The 18,845-nt window shown below is 40.4% G+C and overlaps 1 protein-coding gene across 3 annotated transcripts; it reads right to left on the reverse strand.

The window, feature by feature from the left end:
* Positions 1-1,078: 1,078 nt before the first annotated feature.
* On the reverse strand, positions 1,079-16,091 carry ETS2 (ETS proto-oncogene 2, transcription factor). Of its 3 annotated transcripts, none has more exons than XM_067298592.1 (10): positions 15,819-16,091; positions 12,396-12,467; positions 9,521-9,641; positions 7,475-7,594; positions 6,839-7,039; positions 5,939-6,022; positions 4,884-5,126; positions 4,467-4,730; positions 3,726-3,844; positions 1,079-2,694 (listed from the first exon to the last, which is right to left on the reverse strand). In XM_067298592.1, the coding sequence occupies exons 2-10, from the start codon at positions 12,465-12,467 to the stop codon at positions 2,479-2,481; spliced, it is 1,440 nt and encodes a 479-aa protein (XP_067154693.1). In that variant the 5' UTR covers positions 15,819-16,091; the 3' UTR covers positions 1,079-2,478. The 3 variants fall into 3 exon arrangements, with proteins under 3 accessions (XP_067154693.1, XP_013810829.1, XP_067154699.1); XM_013955375.2 differs by lacking the exon at positions 15,819-16,091 and adding an exon at positions 13,469-13,594; XM_067298598.1 differs by lacking the exon at positions 6,839-7,039.
* Positions 16,092-18,845: the final 2,754 nt, after the last annotated feature.

The following is an 18,845-nucleotide window of genomic DNA, read 5'->3' on the forward strand; positions in this document are numbered from 1 at the left end:
GGAAATAACGTATCGCCCCTCATTAGGATCACTGCTCAAAGGCAGGCCATTTAAACATCTAAAATGTAGCATTGCAGTTTTTGGAGCATGATCCAAAGGACAGGAAAGCTTGGCATTTCTCCTATTCTGCTCAGTTCCAGCTCAGCCCTGGCACTTGTGGCTCTCTTTGTGCCCTTACATTCCCTTCCTCATTACTGTAAGTGCAACCTATGGGGTAAAACCCACTGAGAGGCATCTAGGCCCACAGTGGTGATTGAGGGGAAAGGAAGAAGGATGTGGGAGCCATCTTCCTTTTCCTTCACAGGGGCTATGAAATACAAGACTGAAGAATAATGTCTAACTGTTCAGAGAAGACCAGGGTCGTGGTGCAGGTGCAGGCCTACCCTTTCAGCTCAGTAAGTATATCTTAAAAACAACCAACCAACCCCCTTTTTTTTCTCTTTAACCCGCTGCTAAACCAGGGTGACTACAATGAAAGCAAGATCAATATATGGCCACATTTGGCAGACAGGAAGATTTAAGAAGTTTAAGGGACGGGTCATGTTTTTTTATAGCTACATTTTCTTTAAGTGGAACTCCTCAAGTATGTGCTAAGATCAGATGGTTTTTTACTGCCTACTACTTTGCAGTGTGGAACGATGAGAAAGAAGATACTTATGATAGGGAGCTTGCTCTGTATCCAGTAGGAATCAGGAACAGTTTAAACATGCACATGGTCTTGAGATGCCTCTGTTCTCTCACGTTTACCAGTAGTTTTACACTTGTTTGCAATACAGTTCAGAAATGCTCATTTTCTTTCAAAAGTACAGCGCAAAGGCATTAACTTCCAGTTTATATATGAAGGCAGATGGAGCTGTGCAAGTGTTTGCATAGATTTAGCTTGGTTCAAGATCATCAACCTATCCGTTCTTGCAGATTTTTCTCCAACAAACTCTCTAAATCCATATTCCTGCCCCCCCCTCCCCTTCAGAGGTTTAAGCTAGTCTAGAAGAGAAACTTACCATGGAATAAGAACCCTCCCCCTCCTTCCCTTCTTAAACTTTTTGAATTAAGAAAGCACATACACCATTTCTTTTTTTTGTTCCCAAGAGGTTTTAATAAAGATTCATATTTTTAAACCTCTCACACTGTACAACACATTTAAATGTACATCAAGCTCAGATAAAAAATAAAGCTTTCTTACAAAGTACATTTTTCCAGTGAATTGGTTTTTTTTTGCAGTAAAAATAGCTGCTACATAAATCACTCCTGATCTTTGAAAAGGAGTCACAGTTATTTCCAAAAATAGAATTCATATTTTAATCATACAGGATAAACTGCAGGAAGAAGAGACAAGTCAACTGAAAAAATAGGCTTGTATATAAATTTTTTTTAAAAGGACATGCACAGAAGTTGAAAAACATATGCCATTTATAAAGGAAAAAAGGTAATTTTATCCATATTAATATTTTCATTTTCAGTTACAGAAGAAACCACAAATAGGTCCTTTATGTCCCAGAATATAATATTAGGTTCTTGTAAAAATGCCAAAATGCAGAAAGAACTGCCAGCGTCAGTCTTGGCAAAATACTGAGCCAACCCCCCCTTACACATCTCATGTGATAGGCATACCATATGCATGCATGCTGAGCACTTACGTTGTCTCTCAGGCCAATTAAATATTTTCAGAAGGTTGTATATCCTAGACAAACATAAAATAACCATTTGATAAGTTTACATTCGTCCTATTTCAATACACATACAATTAGTTTAATTTACACTATACAATATCTGTTAAATAGGAACATTAAAGAAATTCAAAAAGAATCACAGAATATATACAAACTGAATATTGAAATGGTATGATTTTCATTCCCTTCTTAAAAGTTTTTTTTTGTTGTTTTTTTTTAAACAGTTGCTACATCTTGTTCTGGACACAGACTGTTTATGTACCTATGCAGCACATTTCTGGAGTAATAATGACAGTAAAACGTGCTTTAGAAGAAAACACTTAATACCAATTCTTCTTACTGCTCTTTTAAAATAAATTAGCTTTTTTTTTTAAATAAATTGCATGATATAAGCAAGGATGATGGTATTTTAAAATCTGAGCAATAATTCTGCTGCATCACTTGTTTCTCATCCAACCTTTGGTTTTAAAGCCAACCCATTACTATATGGCAGTGTAAGTAGCCAAAATGCTTTATATGGCAGTATAGGTAGCTGAAATGCTTAACGCTAGAGCATTTCTGCATCTTCGTGACAGAGCTAGGATCTGTGCTGACTTCTATGCTGCTCAAATACCTGACATGGCAACATCTGAAGCCACTGATGAAATAAGGCCACTTCCTTCCAACTTTCCCTGGTTACAAAATCAGTCAAGGTCCTTATTTCTTAACAGTTGCACCAATCCGAGCAGTCAGAAGAACTGACCACAGATGGTTCCCAGTCACAGTTTCAACATGTGATCTTTGCCAGTTCAGCCTGAGATCACTGGGCTCAGTCTTCTGTGTCGGGCTGCACCCCTAGCATCACGTGAAGTTCTTCCGCTGTGTACCCCAGCAAGTTTTGCAGGTCGCATACAAAGCGATATACATATCGTTTCCCTGAAGTCTTGTGGATGATGTTCTTGTCATAATAGTAGCGTAGGCCTCGGCTCAGTTTCTCATAGTTCATTTTTGGCTTGTTTTTCCTTCTTCCCCACCTCCGTGCCACCTGTCAGTCCAAAAAGAAAGCAAAGTGTAAAGTGTTTATTCAAGTTATGTTCTTCCAGTCAGTGGCTGATAAATGCAGTTATTAAAACCTCTTCATCAGTCAGAGCACTTTATTTGCTTCTGATGTCCTGAACTTGGGTAACAGGAGAGTTGGCGACTGAAACCTCAACTGAACAAACTTCAAGGCAACCATCGGCAGCAGTTTGACTAACATGAACAGGAGAAAGTAGCTGATAGCAAATATCAACAAAAAGGATACCTATTGCAGTGGATAGGCCCATCATGATAATGATTGCTGCAAAACTGTTTATGGAGAACAAATTTAAGTAAAATACAGTGCCCTCTCTCAAAGATCATGCTATTAAAGAGTTAATTTGCCATTGAGTAGCATGGGACAGTTCTTTAAGTGAAAGTTGAATTATATGGAGTTCCTTGGAGCTAATGACCCCCCTTACTTTTTTTTCCTTTTTTAAGGCTTCAGTGAACTTTGTGTCATGCCTCTTAATACAATCATTTTCTGATACAGTTAACAGTAGGGAAGATAAAGCACATTTAAGTTATTTTTAATGACTAAAGCTTTAATTACCTAAGGTATTTTAAAAGCAGCACTACAATATCTAAGAATTGTGATGCTTAGAATATCTGCTGTAATTGCCCCAGGCCTTTTTGCAATCTTGAATATTGTTGATTAAAATTATATTGTATAATTATATAAATTGTTGATTAAATTATATTCAGTAAACTAATTTACAGTATTGCTTATACTGTCAAAAAGAAATTATTTTGTATACTAACTTTAAGTTTCAAACTGCACAAAGTGTTCTCATAACTATAAGCAAATACTGACATCCTGGGGTGGAGGAGGGGAAGAAGAAGGAGTGGGGGGAAAATCAACCCACAGTAATCCTGACCATATAATAAAACATTTACAAATGAAGAGTTTTCAGTGAGTGTCTGATTGTGTAAATGCTTTATTTCAAGAATAGGTCCACAGACCCTAAATCTTATTGTTCATCGCAATTTGCCACATACCTCATCTGGGTCAGCAAGTTTAAATTCCCATCCATCTCCAGTCCAACTAATAAATGACTGACAGGATTTGTCAGTCAGTAACTCCAGAAGAAATTGCCATAGTTGTATAGGTCCACTGCCTGTTGGGGATGGGGAGAAGGGGGGAAACCGCATGATTAACACTTCTGCAAGCTCTTACCACAGCTAATGAATATAGCCCAACTCACATCACAGGAAAAATCTTTTAATTACTCTGACAGCTTTTTTTTTGTTGTTAAATATCAAAAGAAAACTATTTCTAAGATTTTTTTCCGTAACATAATTCTGCTCACAAACATGTTAAAATTAAATCAAAAGAAGTCAGATTTTTCTTTAAAAGAAAGGATTTGAAACAAAATATGCCTTTCTCTTCTATATAAGATTCTTTATCCCTCACTTCCATCTCCTAGCAGCTGTAGTCAAGCTTTAGGGCCTGTCCTGCAATCCTTGACTTGACAAACCTTCCCTCTTTTTCAAACAGATAAAAGGCAAAGAATACATTTCATTTTGATGGCATGTTTGTAAGAACAGGTACCTACCTGTTCTTACTTTAGATGGATAGTCCAATGAGACTTTCTTTAGTAACATCTAAAATTGAAACTTGTCATGAGCAGTGGTCTCTCAGTGAGAGGCTACCTTACAACTACATAACTTTATCATGCATTTATAGAAAATATTGAAGTTACACAAGAAGAGGAGTAACCATTTTGTTTCACTACTTACCTGTAAAGCCAGCTAGAATTGCTGCTGGTATAACTGGTTTCCCTTGCTCTACAGGATCACTTCTTTCTTGAATATAGTCTTTGAAAGACATTGTAGGTTTGTTCAGACACAAGGACTGGCTACAGTCATCTTCAAAACTTTCATAGGATGGCACACGCTGTAAGTCCACTAATGATGACTGGCTGTTCCAAGACTGTAGCATTGAATCTGAGCTTTCATAACTTTCTGCACCACTGTCGCTAGATTCGTGTTCTCTAAGTTTGCCTTAAAGAAGAGGAGAAAAAAATAAGTAAGAGAGAGAAAGGGAAGTGTTTTATTCCCCCCAGTCTAGCTAGTACATATGAACTCTGCAAAGGAGGGGAACAACATGCAGAATATGGCCTTAGACCCATGGTTATCATATGGATAATGTCTCACCAGAATTATCTATCAGCAAGTTCAGACTGCTTCTTGTGAAGTCTTGGTTTACTGCACAATAGTTCACGCCAACTGCATCTACTTGGGTTTTAGGGAACAATGGAAACTCTTGTTCTGGATTGAGAAGATTTGGTCCCGTGGAAGTCTGACAGATGTCACTCAAGATACTGGGTTTAGTGTAACTGAGGGCTTTAGGGTACCCAGGCATTTGCATACCATAGGGGGCCTGATCCACATTAACAGCTGAAGGAGAGGAAAAAAAAATAAAAAGAGAATGATTTAAGTATTTTCTCTGCTGTCCCTTAAATGGGCTAATAAACATAAGGTATCCCACTACAGCTGTGCCACCAAGAACTATTTTTTCCATGAAAGTCGGGCTAGGGAAAAGTGATGTTACAGACCTACTGGAAAGGCTACTGAAGTTAGGGAGAAGATTCCCATCTAATGGCCTCCAAATCAGATTCTGTATATCTCTTTCTACAACTTGCAGATAACAAACATAATACATTGTTTGTTCTTCAGGGAAAACACAGGACAACAGAAAAAGCTGGAGAAGCCTAGGTGATTTTGAGTAAGGCTCTTATCATTACGAGATGTAATGAGGCTGAACTACAGATTTACTGTGGGACAATAAAATACAGCACCAAACAAATAATCTAAGAAAACAAGCACTTTGTCTCTACAGTTATGCCATACATTTTCAAAAGTTCTGTTATGCTTCCGTAGCCTTCAGAAAGGCCTAACCATGACTCCTGCTGTTTCCTAGTGATACTGCTTTTTGATTCAGTCTGCTAGTGATGGGACTGGTCATTCTGTTCCACAGACATAGGCTTTGGCATACCAGAAGAAAGTCTGATTTTTCATAGCCTTTGCTCTTCAAAAGATTTCTGATATGAATTAAATGGCAAACAATACTAGAAAAGACTGTACCAGTTGAAGTTAAGTGTTTTCCTAAAGCACAGCAACTACTCTGTTGTGGCGTTTCCTTTTTTCTTACTAGAATCTGTGACACACCTAGAATAAACATAACATCCAAAATTATTCAAAATACTTACTTAAGGAGTTGTTGTTGACCCAGTGAGGAACTGAGGTGAGATGAGAGTTCTCCACATATTGATCCTGCGTTTTCTCTTGACTGTCTGGAAAAAAAGGAAAATTTCATTTTTATAGATCAGACCTGTATGCCAAGGGAAGCTTCTAACTCTCTTGAGTATTTTGGGGACACCATTCACATGAATTTTATTAACATGCTGCATCAAACTCTCAAGAAAAGCAATTCCCAGTAGGTAAAACATCATGCAATTGAATCTTTATACTTAACATAGAGAAAAAGCAAACAGACAGACAAAACAAAACAAAAAAGCCCCAAATACCAAAAAACAACTGCAGTGTGCATTAAGGTCCAGACCCTGCACACAGGCAGCTGCTGAATCTTATTCTCCAAAACCAATTGAATGCATACATCAGTGCATGTAGAGTTTTAGCAACATCATTAGTGTTCACCTAAGAGCACCTCCAAACCTCCTTGATATCCTTACATTCATTCACTGAATTACCTCAAAACACTACCTTACAGGAACAAAACAAAATACTTATAAAAAGAAGGGATGGTTTTGTCCAGCTTTTGATTAAATATATATATATTTTTTAAAATGAGGCATTGTAAGAGCCCCATCCTGATCTCATTTATTTCAGTAACTGATCTAAATAAAACTTGACTGCAACAGGTACTCAGCCCGAGCAGGGAATACTTCTGCAGATACCTGCATTTGTGCTCTGTGTATGCAGGATATTAGATACTTTCGATAATACTTTTATTAACAAGTCTTAAAGTTCATTTTGAGTTTTCTTATGTAATAAAAATCCCTCATAGTGAAGTAAGTGTTGAAAGAGTCTTATTCCTGTCTTCATTAAAAGAATCTGAGAACAGAAGCTCTTTGTGGCTTTATATCTACCTTTTATCATCTGTTCCAGGTGTTCCCACAGAATATCACCCACGTAATCAGGTGCCAATTCCAAGAAACGCTCCTTGCCCAGGTTGCATAAGTCTTGGCCACTCATAAGAAACTGATGAAAGTTCACGTTTACCAAGCTAAACTCATTGGTAGCCCACGCAAGCCACTGGCAAACCTGCTGTTCAGTCCACAGCCAGGGATCTGCAAGATAGAAAGTGTGCAGCATAGAGAGATAACGCTTGACCTTTGTAAATCCCCCCCCCCCCAAAAAAAACCTTAGTTAAAAGGCAGTGAATGAAAGACTTGTTAATCCAAGTTACTTAGTTCTGAAGCTTAGGCATCAGAATCAATTTATTCTTGAATTTAAAAACAGTGCTCTATTTTCCTTCTGTATTCCCCCTCAATTAGAGGATGTATGTGCTCAGTTTATTTGATTCTCTCTTATGCTGCCAAATTATGAGCTCTCCATGCACCCATTTTTAATAACAGCAAGTCTAGTCTTTCCAACTAAAGCTGTGCCAGATTCACATAGGATTCTTGTATTTCGTTCTGACATCACTCTTTCTCTTTTAAAAGAATCACTATTCAGCATCCTCCTTAGCATTAAAAAAGAGCTTATAAATAGAAAACACTTACTATTTGGGATACCCAGCCGACACTGTTCCTTTGTGAAACCACTGAAAGTATCTTTCAAGGCCTGACTCATCACAGCCTTACTGCATGGGGTTAACAGAGGCAATTCACAGTTGTTTGACTCTACAAGAAAGAAAAGGGGTGGAGGGAAAAGAAGATACATTAACATTTAGGCCAATGAAAGAGGTTTTCGCCCTACTAGGTGAAGAAAAAGAAGAGGATACCAGAAACTATGTATTTTAAAACAGAAACTAACAGGGTAGGTCTATTTTTAGATTGTCCTGTCTTTGACTGAATATGTCAACACTAAAATATCTTTGTCATATTGAGTTGGTAAAATTGCATCATGCTAAAATAAAGCTTTGCAGCAATAAAGCTTTGCAGCTTTCCATGATATAGATCCTCACTGACTCTCAGTAGTTACACAGCATGCCTTTGTTGCAGGGAAATTTTATTATTACTTTTCAGAAAATATGAGATTGCTTCTTCCTATTTTCTCATCTACATTTTGACCTCAGACTTCCTGTTAACTCCTGTTGTCATTATTTAGCTTGAGAACTAAGTAATTCATAATAGGGTTGGGGAGAACTAGATTGTGAGGATATTTAACACTGCTTTCCAATGAACTGTATTTCAGACCTTTTCATGCATCTCTCAGTCACTCAAGTATATGGTGTTATAGCTTATTCAGTCAACTGAACTAAACAAACATGACTAGTCACAAGCTGGTACCCAGTGTCTAAACATGGCAATACAATTCAAAAATCAGTATCATCCTATGCCTATGAATTACTAACCTGCATAACTCACTTTTTTTTTTTTTTAAGGTTTGCAGATAGACTCTATTTTAACAAAAAATTTGGCTTCCACCTAATTTTTCTTACTGGGCAATTTTCACCTGAAGATGCCTCATTTAACTATGAAAGAACACCCACGTAGAAGAAAATCAACAATACCACCTAGATGTTTCAATATAAGAAAACTTTTACTGATATTTTATCTGTGATGGTGTCATTAAACTAGGGGACAATTGAAGATGTCTTATCCATCTCACCATTGCATCTCTGGACACTTCAGAGACCCTCTGAAAACTAGCACACATACTGCATTTGAAGGACCTCTGCTATGTTACTCTTAGAGGCATGTAACGGTGACAGGGTACATACACATGACGGGTTATTAGACTTCAGACCCATTTATGAAGCTGTTCTGCTCTTCTAGTTTTCCTAGATCCTGACTATGTACGAGCTCCACTTGACCCAGCAAGCGGAGCTCATTACCAGTGTGTGCTTAACGTCTGTTTTTACCACACCCATCCTCAATATCTGCTAGGACTTGCTTTGCTGACCAGAGCTAGTGACTGATTAGAATCACATTAGAACAAAAGGCTGGTGGCTGCTGGAGGTTTAAGTTTTTTTCCCTGCTTGCCTAGGAGGAGATAAAGACAGCAACAGGAAAGATATCTACATTTCTTTGTAGAGGCAAAAAAGCTAGTTACGGAGTTTTGGCAGGATTTGCTGAAAACTCTTGGTAGGTATTGTCCTACTAAAAAGATTTGTAAACACCTCCACCCCTATTTTTAAGGTGAGGCATAAAACAAACCCTACAATGGGAAAAGGAATAAGGATTTTGTTCCCTGTGAATTAACACCAGAGGGTCAAAACAGGGGCTTGCAGAGTACCTAAAACATCTCAGCCAAAATTAAAATATAAGTTTAATTACATATGATTTAAAACTTTCAAAATTTAAAAATCTAAATCAGCCTTAGCCCTGCTTTAGTACCTGCTAAGGCTTCTTCCATGGACAGCTTAGGCTAATGAATCCCAGTTCCCATCCCAGTTCAGTACAGAGAACAGCAACTATCAACAGAGCAACTCATGTACATAAAATCCAAATACCTACACAGACTCCTGTGTACTAAAACACTTTTTTTTTTTTTAAGGGAAATCCATGTTGTACTTGTAAGAGAATAGTGATAAAATCCTAGTTAGACCACCCAGTTTTCTTTTTGAGCTGCTGATTGGACTAAAGAACAAAGAGAAAAGGTACCGTAAGAAGTAGAATCAAATCCTGTTGGCACTTCTTGAAGTGTTTGATCTTCATTTAGTGAGAAAAAATATCCAGCAAAGAGAGAGCTTGAACTATCAAAGGTGTCAAATGCTGGCTGACGCTGCAAAGCAACAAAATAAATAAAAAATATCGTGAGCAATTTGCTAGAGCACTGCCAAGAACTGCTAGGAAGTGGCTGGTTAGGTTTCCTAGATTTGGAGACCATGCACAGTCACTATTTTGAATAGACCAACTTGTGCCTTTGAAATATAAATATAATGACAGTATAGCTTCTGGTACATTAAAATGAAACAACTAACATTCAGACTACAATGTAAGTTGTATGGCATGATCTGAAAGCTACTGTAAAGCCAAGCAAGGATATTTTAACCTTTCCTGTAATTGAGGCTTTCTAACAATAGAGAATGCATGCATATATATTAACTTTTGAAATGACTGACTTATGGATATATTTTGAAGAAAACTTAGCATTTCTTTAACCCTTTAAATTTACTATCCCTCTGATGAGTACAAATTAAAACAGAAGCAGGACTGGTAAATTATGGGAAAAAACTGCCAGTGCAAAACCTACAGTGGATTTATGCAACTTGCAAAGATCTCTTTCAAACTTGACTTGTGTTAGGTGTGTATGATAGAGATGCAAAATACTATTACTTAGATCCCTCCAGCCATTTAAGTCTTCTTTTGGGGGTGAGGAGAGAAGAGGAGGAAATAAACAACTTTGAAAACAACCTATGCAACTTGTCTATTAGTCACAAGGAAACAGCATCTGCAATAACTACAGACAGGAATAGGTAGAAATTGTTGCTGAGATTTTAAAAGCACCTGAGGATAGAATATTGTTCTGAAAAGCTACAGCATGTACATGGCAGCTACTGCAGTTTGGGGAGCTAGAGAGCGTGGCAACTTACAAATGCTTATTTGTTTTAGGCATCCACTGGTATGCTGGCTTATGGCAAAGCAGAGAATTTAACTGAGGACAAGGCCAAGATTTTTCAGGGCAGTATTCATGTGCTATGCAATAGCAACCTGAAGCATGTTTCTGGACTAGCAAATAAATATTAACTCTTCCTGGAATTTCCTAGCTAAAACCTACAAGGTTTTAAGGGGCTTGGAGTGTTTTTGCACCAGAAGTCTTTTTTTTTTTTTTTTTTTTTTAAAAAAGTCCCAATAAAACTAGTAGGAAACTAGGGACTGTAAGTTTTTAGTTGTATTTTATAGCAAGTTGCTATGCATCCCAGTATGTAAGTTATGAAAGTATACAATCCACAGAAGAAAAAGCTGGTAAAGAAAACAATACCATGCCTCTAAGGGTTAACTGGGTTCAGAAACCTCCACTGAGAGCTGACCACTGGAGATAAATTGGGGAGTCTGTTCAGGTACCCATGACAAGTACAGGAGAGAGTCAAAGTGAAGCCATGAAAAAGCTCACATCCAAGTGAAACAACTTAAGAATAGTTGCCAGATTTACTAGTAAAAAATTCTTTACACATTACTAGATAAAAGCACTGACTCATCACTAGTACCTAGAAGAAAGGGCAAGTTCTTTCAACATAATCTGGAAACTCCTGCATTTTATGTAAACAGCTGACCCTTATCCTGAGTCACTGGAAAAAATGCTGTGGCATGTGAATGAGTAAAATCCATACTGTACTAGTTTCATATTTCAAAAAGGATAAAATTAACGTTTAAGCAGGTTCTTGTTTTAATAAAGGCAAAAATCAATATGGAAGAAATTCTGCTTGCCCTATTAGTGATAACCATTTTATTTGTCTTTTAAACATATATATAAGGGTAATTATTACAGAACAAATTAAGAAGAAATGGGAACAGCTACAAAACAGTAGAATAGTGTCTTGATTTTGACTTGATTATATGACAACTGTGATCACTGAGTAAGTGCTGAGAACAACTCCTGTGTGAAAGAGTACACAGCTGTTAAGTTGGAGGATCTTTTTTGGATTTTGCCGTTGCTATGAGCAGGAGAAAAAGTTAAGAGAGGACATAAAAACATCACAGAAGTCAGAATACCAAAGACTCATTAACTGAGTCTTCAAAACACTGACATTCCTCAAAGTTAATGAGAGCAGAAAGCATCTTCCTAGTCTTTATTTAGTTACATTAACCTATGCTACGAAAAAAAATTAATACTGGGATAAAAAGCAAGTTGCATGACTGGAGGATGGGGGGAGCACTTATAGACTGTTACAAGATGAATCTTCATAGTCTGTTCCTCATTTGTCCTCAGTATGCAAGTTCCTTTCAAAGCAAGATAACAGCCACAGTCTATCTAATGAAAAAATGCATTTAATAACTATCTTTGTTTTTTTATGTTGTATTGGACTTCCATTTGATATAGTTGCATGTAATAGGTGAATAACCTACTTTTTTCATACAAGGTTCTCGAATGAATTAGACCTGACTGGTCATATCAGAACAATGCTCTAACAGATTCATAAAGTCAAATATATAAAGACCACCTGTACTGCCAATCCCATGACTTTATTTACACAAAACTTCCACTGACTCCAACGAATTTGAGATCAGTTTTTGTCCACCTCTTATTTTCAAATTCTTAGGATGTAGTGGGGAAAAAACTTCCTGGGGGGACCTCAGGGAGTATAAGATTTATGTCTTCCTGCTTCAGTAGTGCTTGTTCACACACTCGCTTAATTCAGTGGGAAGATTCTAGAAGTAATCTAGAGGTTACAAGCAAACTGCTAAAGAATTATGTATTTGCGTTCATGCTGGCATGGTTGTACAATTCCTTTGTTAGCATTAAGAACACCATATATTCACTAACTGGGAGATTAGACCACTCGGTTTTAGAATCCACTAGCTCAAGAGAACTCACCTTGAGCACTCCTCTGTACATGTTAGACACAGGAGCGACTTGATCCATGTTCCTGATCCCAAAATCACTCATCTGAAAAATGAAAGGGGTCACATGAAAAACATTGCTACTGGAGAAGCAAGTATATTAATAGATGCATCTTACTGCTTTAGCATAGACTATATGTTTCTTCATTGGGAGTGTTACTTCAATAAGACATTGAGAATGCTTTCCTCTAGGGTGCTCACGTCCTGACTATGCAGGGCCTGATTCTGGTTTTGCTTAAGCAGCTTTTTAACTGGAAGCCTCTTCACAGAAGCCAGTGGAGTTAAAGTTCTTTTTGTTATGAGAAAAAGAAGAGGATGATCAACTTCTGATATCGAAGATGAGGGCTTTTAGTATCTCATTCTGTTAGACAGTCTTAAAAGCCTACAGAAGTTCTATGTCCATCAAGTATCTATTGTTTTGAGATGTTTTCCAGTTTTCACTTGTTATCTTAACAAAGAAATTTTGCAGGATCTTTGTTTACAACATTCCTGCTCACATGCCATGATTCACTTTGGTCTTTCCCTTCCAATGTACAGAAGGCAAATGACAGAGCACTCGTCATGATTTACCTTCATGTTCTAACACTCATCCATTTCACAGTTTCATCCCCTCTATGAAGTATCAGAGAAGCTGATTCCAAATGCTAGCAATCTGTTTCTTTTACTAGACAAAGCATCCTCAAACCATGTTATTTCGCACATTTCATAAGCACAGGATTAACATATTTATAAACGTTTGGAAGGCTTCAGTTTAAATTGGAAGTGTTTATGTAGCAAAATGTCCTTCTTAAAGGGTTGATAATGGGACCAATAACAGTACTTCAATACCACAGAAGTTAAAGCTATCATGCTGCCTGTACCACAAGGAACAGGATTGTGTGATGCCTTTATAACTTGTTCTCTTATATATGACTGAAAGAATACAGTGATAAGATTCACATCCTTTTACTACCCTATGAGAGATCAAACATAAGGAAGCAAGACAGGTTTACGGCCATTGTTCAGATTTAATCATGATGCTGTAATTCAGGTGTTTGTAAATGATACCTTATCAGCCCGCACTGAGGCAAGCCGTCTCTCAACACTTTTCCTTCTATTTTTTCACAGCATTGTGCTAATTTCTTTTGCTCCATAGAAATTGTCAGGACACGTGCATTTGTATCTAAATAAACAGTCACAGGGGTTGCTATTAATATTTCCACAAAACTGTGATTACTTATTACAAAGTGACTGCTCATACTAGCCATTTTAATGATTTTGCAAAAGCACAGAGAAGTCAAAATATAATCTTAAACTGACTCAGAAGAAGGTGGCAAATTAGAACTTAACAAAACAAGCACAGCCTGTTAAAATGACAACATATTCAAAATCTGTCCCTACAAGCCAAGAGGAAAAAAAAAAATCCAACAGCCAAAGACTTGGAACGTTTTCATCCTCCTGTATATCTGATCACTTAAAATCAAAAGTCCTTAATCAGAAAGGCCCATTTCAACTTCACTGTTATTAGATATACGGGGCTTATAATTGAAATAAAATAAACCAACTGCATATGAAAAGAATAGTTGACCTATACTTCATTAATGTTACCCAAAAGTGCAACATACTGATTGATGTATTTTACTTCAATTAGCATATACAAATATTTGATCAAAGTTACACAACTTGTTGAGCACCAAAGAATTCTACACAGCATGAGACTCACTCAGCAAGTGTCTCTAATCTCTTCATTGAATTTGCCACAATTTAAACAACTGTTTATCCTAGTATTCAGTTGGGCATTAAAAAAAAAAAAAGGCAATTTCTAATGCCCTTTGCTTTGCCTTTGAAATCTGCTCTTGTATATAGGGATAACCAGATCGAAGCCTTACCAGTTGGAAGGTATTTGTGATAACACTACACATATTTTTAGCAATCTTAGTTCTGATCCCCAGTCTGGACTATAAATAAAATTTCTGACAATTTCAGGGGCAATCCTGGCCTTTACATGAACCCTGTTAGGAATTTTCCCATTGATTAAAAGGGACAGGATTCTACCCCCACCTTTTTTTTTTTTGTTAATTTTCTTTGGAAGTGCTTAGACTACCAAGACAAAAGGTTTATAACAAGTCTTCATTACATGGCATTGCTTATTAACCCAAGTTGCTGCTTTTCTATGCTAGACTGCTCATTTGTTGTGCAGCCTTGCCTCTGCACTGCACACCTTACGGAAAGCTAGACAACAGAGCTTCTGTCCAATACAAAACATGCTCAAGTTCTCCATGCAGTAGCATCCCAGTTTCCTGCCTCTAACCATGGCCTCTCAGGTTGTTAGGAATTTCTGGGGCCTTTGCCCATCGTACATTAGCTTTCTACCGATCAGCAACAGGAGTTTCCAGCCCTGAGATCAGACACACTTCCAGGAGATCAGACGCACTTCCAGAGTTATCACAAACCAAATGGGACTAAAAAGGCAATACAGGTGTTGCCCTTCTGCTGGCCTAAGAAAGATCAGAAAAGACACTACGGTATGATGCGATTGGGCCTCACTTCCAACTCCTCCACTAATGCTGATGACTGTGCCTTGCCAGCTATAATTGGTTTAACTGGCAGGACACCTTCTCCAACACCCCCGCATAGCTGAGCGGGTGAACCAGAACAGGGTCAGCGGGATCAGGCACTTATTAACTAATACCCCTGAATTCTGATCAACTTCTTTTCAGCAATAGCCAGGTGCTTGCCTACTGCTGGAGTCAGCTGGGAATCACTCGCAAGGCAAAACTAAGCCGTGCGAGCGTCCACCACACAACCCCATAGCCCTAAAAAAATCAAAATAAATAGTAATAAAAAAATGGCAGGTTCAGCTGACCAAAAAAAAAAAATTCTTATAGAGGGAATAAAAATAAGAATAAAAATAAGAATAAAAATAAGAATAAAAATAAGAATAAACCCGTGTTAGGAGCTCTGCTTTCCCTCGTAACTAGGCAGGATGCAGGGACGGGGCAGTGAGCAGCCGGAGGGGTCAGACGCAGAGATCTCACGGCGCGGCGCCTCCGCGCCGCTGCCAAGCGCGGCCGAGCGCGGAAGGCCCCTGCCTCTGCGCAGCAGCCGCGTCCTCCCGGGCACACGGCGCCAGTCCACGCTCCGCGGCGCGCAGCCCCCGCGCCCCACCTGCCGCCGCCCGCGGCCCCACAGCGGCCGGCCGCGGCCCGCCCGCCCCAGCGCGGCGCCAACGGCTCCGCCGGCGCGGAGCGGCCGTTGCCCGCTGCCCCCGTCACGGCCGGCGGGGCCTCCCGACGGCCGCGGCACTCGCCGCCTGCCGCCCCGGCTGAAGGGACCCCGCAGCGGCCGCCGCCACGGAGCCGATCGACGACCCTCCCCCGCCGCCGCCACCGGCTCCCAACCGCCGCCGCCGCCTCACCTTGCGCTCCTCCGCTTCCCTCGCCGGCGGCGGCACCGCCAAAACGACACCGCGCCGCTGCCTCTCCCGGAGCCAAAATATCCTCGATGGGGCCGAGCCCGGCCAACACCAACACCGCCGCCGCCGCGGGCGCGATCCCGGCCGGAGCGTCCCGCGGGAGCGGGGGGGGAGGGGGAAGAGGAGGAGGAGGAGGAAGAGGAGGCGGCGGGGCGGGTGCGCGGGCGCTGGCAGCCGAGGCGAGGCGAGGCGAGGCGCTGCCGCTGGCCCGTGCGCGGGTCTGTGCCGCCCGCCCGGCCTCGCAGGCGCTCTTCAGCGGGCGGGGGGCGGCGGCGGCGGAGCCCGCCTCCCGCCAGGCCCTGCCCCTCGCCGCGCCGCTTCCCGGTGCCGGCGGCCGCGGCGGGTGCGTGGCAACGGGCTCTCGCCTCGCCTCTCCTCGCCTCGCCTCGCCGCGGCTTCCCGCCGCGCCCGCGCTGCTTCCGCGACCCCCCGCCGAGGAAAGCCGGCGGCAGGAGGGCCGCGGCCGGGCCCTGCTGCCCCCAGGGAAGCTGCCGTCCCGCCCGGGCAGCAGCGCAAGCGCAGGGCCTGCCGCTCCTTGTGCGAGTTGTGCGGGTTATTCCTGATTTCCGTGCAGAAGGGGCAGCCGGACCCCGGTGTCCACCCTCCAACGCCACATCCGAGCTCGTGCTGCAAGCGGAAGCGCTAACAGCCCACCTGCGCGGTGGGTTTCAGAAGCCCTCGGCGTTCCCACTGGGATATCTTTGGTTTAGTTGCTTTAACCAGAGCCACAGCACCCCTTTCTTTAATCCCAGGGAAGTATTTCTACTAACCTGATAAATTAACATTTTGGTTAGTCTCATATGCCTATTTACAACCGTGAGGCAGCACCAGCCAGCTTCTTCAATGTTGCAGGAGGGATGCAGTGGTATCAGGAAGCCCAGGCCTCCCGTGATGTTTTCTGAGCTGATCCTCACCCGACTCTGCCGGTTCAAGGGATGCAGAGGGCACTGACAGGAGATAGCTCAAGTAAACACAGCTAGCTCCTAGCTGTCTGTCAGGTAACAGGCGGCAGCTGAACCATCTGTCAACACAAGAGCATGATTACCTTGAGGTACTTCTCCTTTTTGCAAAGAGAGAAATAGTTTGTTTAAGCCTAACTCACTTGCACAAGCAGAGCACTGTGCCGATGAGTGAGGTCGAGATAATTTACTGGAAAGCACGGAGAGAAGAAAGACAATTTAGAGAGGCAGATTTTTTTCCCTGGCTATCCTGGAGATAATTCATGTTGGACATTTTCCACGCTCATTTTTCATTAATGTCTAAGATCAGAAGAATTAAGCCATAAAATCCAGGCATCCATATGAATAATGTATTTTCATAAGTAAACTGACACTTGCTGCTGTGGAAATTCAGCAATTCTGTTACGTTGTGTTGCACTTTCTACAGTTGTTTGGGGGACTTCTTAATAATAAACTAAATCCAGTGTGAAAGGTGTACCGACAGCTTCGCCATCTGAATTTCAGATCCAAACAGCACAGTCAGTAAAATAGAATTGGTGTTCCTCGGATCTTGAAAAATCTAATCACTACTGGAAAGTGGCAAGGAGCCCTAAGCTACCCAAGGATAAAGTAACTTCACATTAGAAATATTTTGGCAAAGTGAGTTTCCCCAAGGGGGGCTGCAGAGACTCAGTGGAAGGACACTGGACTGTAAGTCAGGAGGCATGAATTGCCTTTCTTATTCTGCTAACCACTTACTGGAGCCGCTTAGCTTTTCTGAATCATTTGCCACATTGGTAATTGGTACCTAACAGTGACTTTTTTATGCCTTGCTAAACACTTTGGGTGCATCTTGCTTGGGGATCCAAGTGTGCTTTCTAGCTCCCTGGCCTGATTGCACCTTGTAGCTGTGTCCTGTTTGTGTGCAGGGCTGAGATGCATTTGCATGCTATCACTTTGTGTGCTCTGGCAGGGATGAAGCCACAGTGTATCCAGCAGCCATCCTGGCATGGATGCTCAGGGGACCTGAAACGCAGTCTGTGTCGTGGAATGCCCATCTCACAGTTTTTATATGCAGCCTTTGATATCTGTAAATGAAAAGAACCACAGTGAAAGAACAGCTTGGAGCCACAATTTCTTGTTGCTTCCACCCTCAACTTCTGTAGATTTCAGTGAACTCTAGGGACCTGAATTGCATTTAGAAAGCTGTTATTTAAGCTTGCTATTACATGTTGTTTTATTTAAATTAATTCCCATTTCAAATTAACACTTGTGTCCTATAGTTGTAACTTTTCTTGTAATAGCAGCCCAATAACTGCTACTTCTGAGTTCTCCACCAGATTTCAAATGACCCTTTACATGTGTCTGAGCTGTGATTATTTTTGCTGTTAAAAAGTCGTAGTCTCTTTGGCTGTTGATGGCACAGTTTTTAGGACCCCCTCTTCTATGTTTTCCCACTATTTCTGGCTGCAGCAAAGGCCAGGTCATGCAACTGTTGCTGCAGGATAAGATTTTTCAGTATTTATTTCAAACTCTTCATAATACATTTTCTTCTATTTAGGAATGTGGCTTGTATTTCATTCCCTATGCTCAAATGTTATCAGGCAAATTATGACAGTAGACTTTGAGAGACTGAGAGAAAAGTCTTGATTGTGCTGATGGCATTTCATATTGCAGGAGAGTCCTGATCTAATAAGGCAACATCTGTTATAATCCTAAGGGAAACCATTAAAAACTGTATGTCAGCTGGATAGCAATTTTAATTATAACACTGACAAAAACAATTATGCCACCCTTTATATAGGGGAAACATCTGTCAAAAAGATAAGATGAAAGGCTGGGAGTTATTTATTTCTTGCTAAATTACTGTTCTGGGATCCAGAGCAAAATGATTAATTTGGCTGTATTTTGCTCTACTAAAATTTTTATTTTCAAAGTAATTCTTATTATATAAGAATAGTTAATTTCATTAAATAATTCTTATTGTTAGTACAAAAATCTTGTTGCTGTCTCCAGTTGCTTAATGGGAGGT

This window comes from Apteryx mantelli, chromosome 1 (genome assembly GCF_036417845.1).
Source record: "Apteryx mantelli isolate bAptMan1 chromosome 1, bAptMan1.hap1, whole genome shotgun sequence".
Classification (NCBI taxonomy): domain Eukaryota; kingdom Metazoa; phylum Chordata; class Aves; order Apterygiformes; family Apterygidae; genus Apteryx; species Apteryx mantelli.

Coding starts and splice junctions, on each gene's coding strand:
- ETS2 (XM_067298592.1), bottom strand. CDS start 12,467: ATGAGTGATTTTGGGATCAGGAACATGGATCAAGTCGCTCCTGTGTCT. Junction 7,595..9,520: donor ATTTGATTCTACTTCTTACG/GTACCTTTTCTC, acceptor TCTTTCTTGTAG/AGTCAAACAACTGTGAATTG. Junction 7,040..7,474: donor TCGGCTGGGTATCCCAAATA/GTAAGTGTTTTC, acceptor TCTATCTTGCAG/ATCCCTGGCTGTGGACTGAA.